The 5274-nt window shown below is 42.3% G+C and overlaps 1 protein-coding gene across 1 annotated transcript; it reads left to right on the top strand.

The window, feature by feature from the left end:
* The first annotated feature begins 415 nt into the window (after positions 1-415).
* Positions 416-1264, top strand: LOC146000143 (uncharacterized). Its single transcript, XM_083137484.1, has one exon. It carries the CDS (start codon positions 416-418, stop codon positions 1262-1264), a length of 849 nt encoding a protein of 282 aa, XP_082993610.1.
* The last annotated feature ends 4010 nt before the right edge of the window (positions 1265-5274 follow it).

Below are 5274 nucleotides of genomic sequence, written 5' to 3'. Positions count from 1 at the left end.
CAGAGGCCAGACGTATGACAATGCGTCAAACATGTCAGGACGGTACAATGGTGTACAGTCAATTGTGAAGCGAGAAGGTAAATACGCCGCTTTTATTCCATGCTTCAACTACAGCCAAAAACCTGGTAGGACATCAGGCTGTTGAAAGCTGCAGTGGCTGTACCCAGCTTTTTTTTATTTTGTCAATGGACTATATGTTTTGCTGTCTGACTCAACATATCGCTGGCAGCAAGTAAAGAATCGCTGCATGTTGACGCTCAAGGGTTTGTCTGGAACACGGTGGTGTGAACGTGCAAATGCTGTCAAAGCGCTGATAGAAGGGTGGAAGAGCATTCAGTAAGTCCTGGATGTGCTTTCGGCAGATGAGGAGCAGAAGGCAGATACGAGAAACCAGAGCGCGGGATTTTCACGCAGGATGAACGAACTTGAGACAGCAGTTATGGCGACTGCCTGGAACGATATCCTTGGCCGTCTCAACTGTTCGAGCATTAGCCTCCAAGATCCTGCAGTCAGCCTGAATACGGCAACTGGCTTGATGGCATCACTGGTCGACACGGTTCAGTTTGCACGGGATAGATTTGACGTGTATGAGCAGATGGCGACCAAAAAGGTTCAACACGGCGAATGCAAAGATGAGAAGCGTCGAGGCCGTAAGCGAAAGCGAATGCCCGATGAAGGAACTGCAAACGTAGCATATCTCAGCCAAAGGGAAACGTTCAAAACTCAGACGTATCTGGTCATGATCGACAGTCTGTTAGCTGAACTGGAAAAGCGGATGAAGGCATATGACGATATTTGTAAAACATTCGGATTTCTCTCGGAGCTAACGTCATTGAGCATTGAGCAGATCGAGGACAAAGCAAAGAATCTCGTTTCCTCGTATCCAGATGACTTGGAAGACACACTGGCGGCTGAGCTGGTACAGTTTGCTACATTCATGCTCACTCAGAAACCGGTGACTGTGAACGAATCAGCAGAGCTTACCATGTACAGGCTTCTGTCATCGTTGAATCTTTCTCAGACATTTCCAAACGTCGAGATTGCGTTGCGCATCTATCTGTGCATGATGGTGTCCAATGCCTCCGGCGAACGGAGCTTCTCAAAGTTGGGAATAGTCAAAGGAGAGCTGCGGTCTTCAATGGGGCAGGGAAGGCTAAGCATGCTGGCGCTTATGAGCATTGAGCATGAGCTGCTGCGCAGCCTTGACTTCACTGACACGATCGAAGAATTCGCGCTTGCTAAGGCTCGAAAGACAGCAATATAAGTAAGCAGCACTAGCGCACCTCTCATAATCATTTCATGGTACATTATCATAATCACAATAATAATAATAAAAAAACATAAAAAACAAGAAAAACATTAAAATAGAAGAGCAAAATACATATATAATGTTAATCATAGTATGTAAGTGCATCAGGCCCAATTTAAGCTGCAGCATCAGGCCCAATTTCGTCTTAATCCGGCTCTGGTTGTATTAAAATATTTTGTTAACGTATATTCAATATACCATAAGTATTTCACTGTGAATTAGGCTACAGGCACACAGAAGAAAATAATTCCAAATACACATGGTGAGATACGACTGATGAAAAGTGTTATGGCTCCCACGAACCCTAACCCCCCTTTGGGCACGCCACTGCTCATGGCAGTCCCGGTCCGGCTGTAATTATTTAGTGCCTGCATCATAACAGTTTTAATTGTAATGTTTAAGTCCTTTTTTATGCAATGGAGACTTTTCGGTGTCCAACAACACGAGATGCAATCCACAGTGGCAACCCTGATTTCAGTCTCCTTCTCCTGAAATCTGAGTACACAAGTTCTCGATGTCACACACAGAGGCCCTTGGCGCATAAAAGAAACGGATTTTCAGCACAATTGTCGCATTTAATAACACCAACCTGCGTGAAATTGGCCACCTCGAAGCAGAAAGGCGGGAACATCGTTTGCCGATGTCGCGGCCAGGCATGATTACCCGAGCGCCCTCTCGCTTCACTTTGTCCGACCAATCAGCTTCGCTTCGGGCTATTATCACGAGATGGGCGCTGCGCTCGCCTGCTTGTTGCACGGCGCGGACCGAGGCGTGATCTTTCTGGTTGAAGGGGGAGGAGGGGATTCAGCGGAAAGCTACAGAGGTCCACCGAGATGCTTTCGAAACACAGCTAAAACTAGTGCGTGAATTAAAGCTTCTTTAGTTTTAGACAGTACTAGAATTTAAAAAATAATAGAAGAAAGTCTTCAGAATGTACTTGCTACCTTCTTCGGGTGCAAATCTTTATACCAAATCTACAAGGTTGAGATTGATTCCAGGTAGGTGGGTCAAGTAAATAAACACACATGAACTACAGTTGGGCAAAGGTTTAGGTCCCTTTTCATTTCGTTATTGTGCAGTTCATATGGATCTACACAGCAAAACTTCGCTTTCTCTCCATATCGTTTTCTGTCAATTGCGCATAGAGTTTGAACATATGAAAAATTACCGCTATTCCCAGATGACACGACGTTGTAATTAATTTTATGCAATGTTACCGACATTTTAGACAGTACTAACAAACGTACAGTTGGTGCAGGTGTAACGAACGCTACATGGTGGGTAGTTCCTTGAAGACGACAAGCAACTTCGTCTCAAACATGGCGGCTGTGCGATTCCTGACGTTACATAAAACCCACCTGTACAACCGATATTGACTTGGTGCCACGGTTGGGACGCGCAGCCAAAAAGTGCTGTGGGTCAGGACTAGAACGCGCTGCCAATGTCAAAAATTCCACAAGGGGATGGTACAGGGAGGTTATTTCAGTCGTTCACCACCAGAGTGACGGCCGTTCGACGGGCTCTTCATGCAACAGGTCCCGGCAAATTGCGTTCAGGAAGTCCGTAACAGAAACCGCTTGTTTTGTAATGTTTCCACTTTTCACAATTACAGTTACAATTACAATTGAAATAAGCACGTACCTTGTGGCAAGGATTGCAGGAAAAGGTGCCCTCGCAATTACAAATATTTCTGGCACCTTATTTCTGACATCTAATCTTAGATTAGTCATCGCTACTTTATTCTCAGTTGTCGCGACAGCGCCTGCAGCTTATCGGGGGTTGGGTGAGTTGTCAGCCGCGAGAGGGCGCTTCATACTGCACGTGTCGGCAGTGATGCCAACCGTAGGGACATGTCCCTACGCATAGGGACTTTTCACTAAATTTCGCCCGCGTAGGAACGTAGGGACAGATTTTGCCAAATGAGGGAAAACGTAGGTACTTTTTTCAATCTTGGTAAATTACATTTTATGAATTAGTTTATCTGGATACTTTAGCGAGGAGGAGAAAAAAGAACTAACTAACAAATCTCCATCAGAATTTTGGAACATGTTATCGGTTACCAAAAACTTTCAAGGCAAGTTCCTTTTTGAAAACATTTCCACTCTCGCGAAAATAGTGCTAACATTGCCGCATTCTAACGCGGAAACGGAAAGAATATTTTCAATGTTAAGTGATACAAAAACAAAAAAGGGAAATAAAATGGGACCAAAATTGTTAAAGAATTTACAATACCGGACCCTTCTGTAATTTCTATGCTACGTCTTATACTCACGAAATAATTATTCGTGATTATTTATCTCAAGTTAACATGTTGGGGTGAGGGGGAAAAAAGTTCATTAACGTGCAGAAGTTGTAAAATAAGCTTTTCAATTCTCGCAATGATTCTCCGTATACAAGTATGGTAGCCATATTTGTTGATATGAACAAATTAAAATTAGTTACGCTGTCTACAGCGTTGCCACACTGTTGATTTCATACTTGGAGAGCATGGATCGTGTAAGAATGGCGGAAGAGAACAGTAAAAAAGTTGTTAATGTTGTACAGATTGTTAGGTGGAGTGTGCAGGAGGATGGCTGTGGGCTAATTAATAAACTTATGGATTTCAGTATATTGCCCAAAGAACGTGCTTACATGTGACAGCGACAATCACGATGTAGAAGAACTGATTTGATTACAGGTAAATTTGGCAACAGTACATCAATCATAAAATTGCAGGATACGAAAATGGCGTCTTCGATGATGAACGTTTCCCGTTAAAGTGCTACGAAAATAATATTTTTTATCGGTTCGTAATCACAATTACCGCAAAACCATTCAGGAATAGCCCCACTGACCATTCTCGGTAAGTTTAGGTTAAGTTAAGTTAGGCAAACATAGTTAAAATTTGGGCTCGAAAAAAACATGCACGGGTAGCCCAACAAACCATTGACGGATAGCCCCACGAACCATTCAGGTACGGTTAGGTTAGGTTAGGATAGGCAAACATAGTTAAAATTTGGGGTCGTAGTAATATCAGGAATGTATATTTCGTTTTTTAAGTATTGGAAACACAAAATCTTCCGGTAAATAATGAGCAATCGTGCCGATCGCGGAACACTCAATTTCACTTATTTTGCAATTTCTACACGTGACCCCCCAAATCTTAACTTGAAATTCGTGATTAGGAGGCCTCAATTAGTGAGTATGCAAAATATTACAAAAATCGGGGAGGGGTCATGTATTGTAAATTCGCTCCTTCATTAATTGTGGAAGCACCGAGCAGAAAGATTTGGTAAGTAAATGTGTATATTTTATCTTCTGTTTTGCATGCTAATGAGGTGTTGTTTTTTTAGTTACTTTACTTGGCGTAGGGACATTTGGTCAGTTGTAGGGACATTTTGACTACGTCTGTAGGGACATTGCTGAAAAATGGTTAGCAACACTGTCGGCTACCAGACGTCAGTGTTCGTTCATGTTCAATTCTGTTTGCGTTCAACAGTACGCGTGTTGCTTATACTGTGTTATTGTAATGTGCTACTCATGGCCAGTGCTTTATTGTGTGTTAATTGTTATTCATTCATTACTTATGTCGTTAAACAAATATAGTCTTGAACAGAGAGTTTTTATGTACGATAATTACGTGAAAACGAATTCTTGCAGAAAAGTGGACAGGGGATTACGAGAGACAGGATCTCTTGAACCTAAGAAACGTGTTGTATTGCTGTTAAAGGAGGTCATTTTCAACATCTCTTATAACACAGGAGGTTAGTGATCATCATTATTATTACTTTTAAATATCATTTTACGCTTTCGGTTTGCTTTATGCGCCGGGATGCTGTCTTCCATTTCTGTCAACTGAGGATAACGTAGCGATGTCTAATCTAAGATTAGATGTCAGAAATAAGGTGCCAGAAATATTTGTATTTGGGAGAACACCTTTTCCAGTATCCTTGCGACAAGGTACGTGCTTATTTCAATTGTAATTG

The sequence above is a fragment of the Lepisma saccharinum genome, chromosome 16, assembly GCF_977018435.1.
Source record: "Lepisma saccharinum chromosome 16, izLepSacc3.1, whole genome shotgun sequence".
NCBI lineage: Eukaryota > Metazoa > Arthropoda > Insecta > Zygentoma > Lepismatidae > Lepisma > Lepisma saccharinum.
This window is presented reverse-complemented; position numbering and strand designations above follow the sequence as displayed.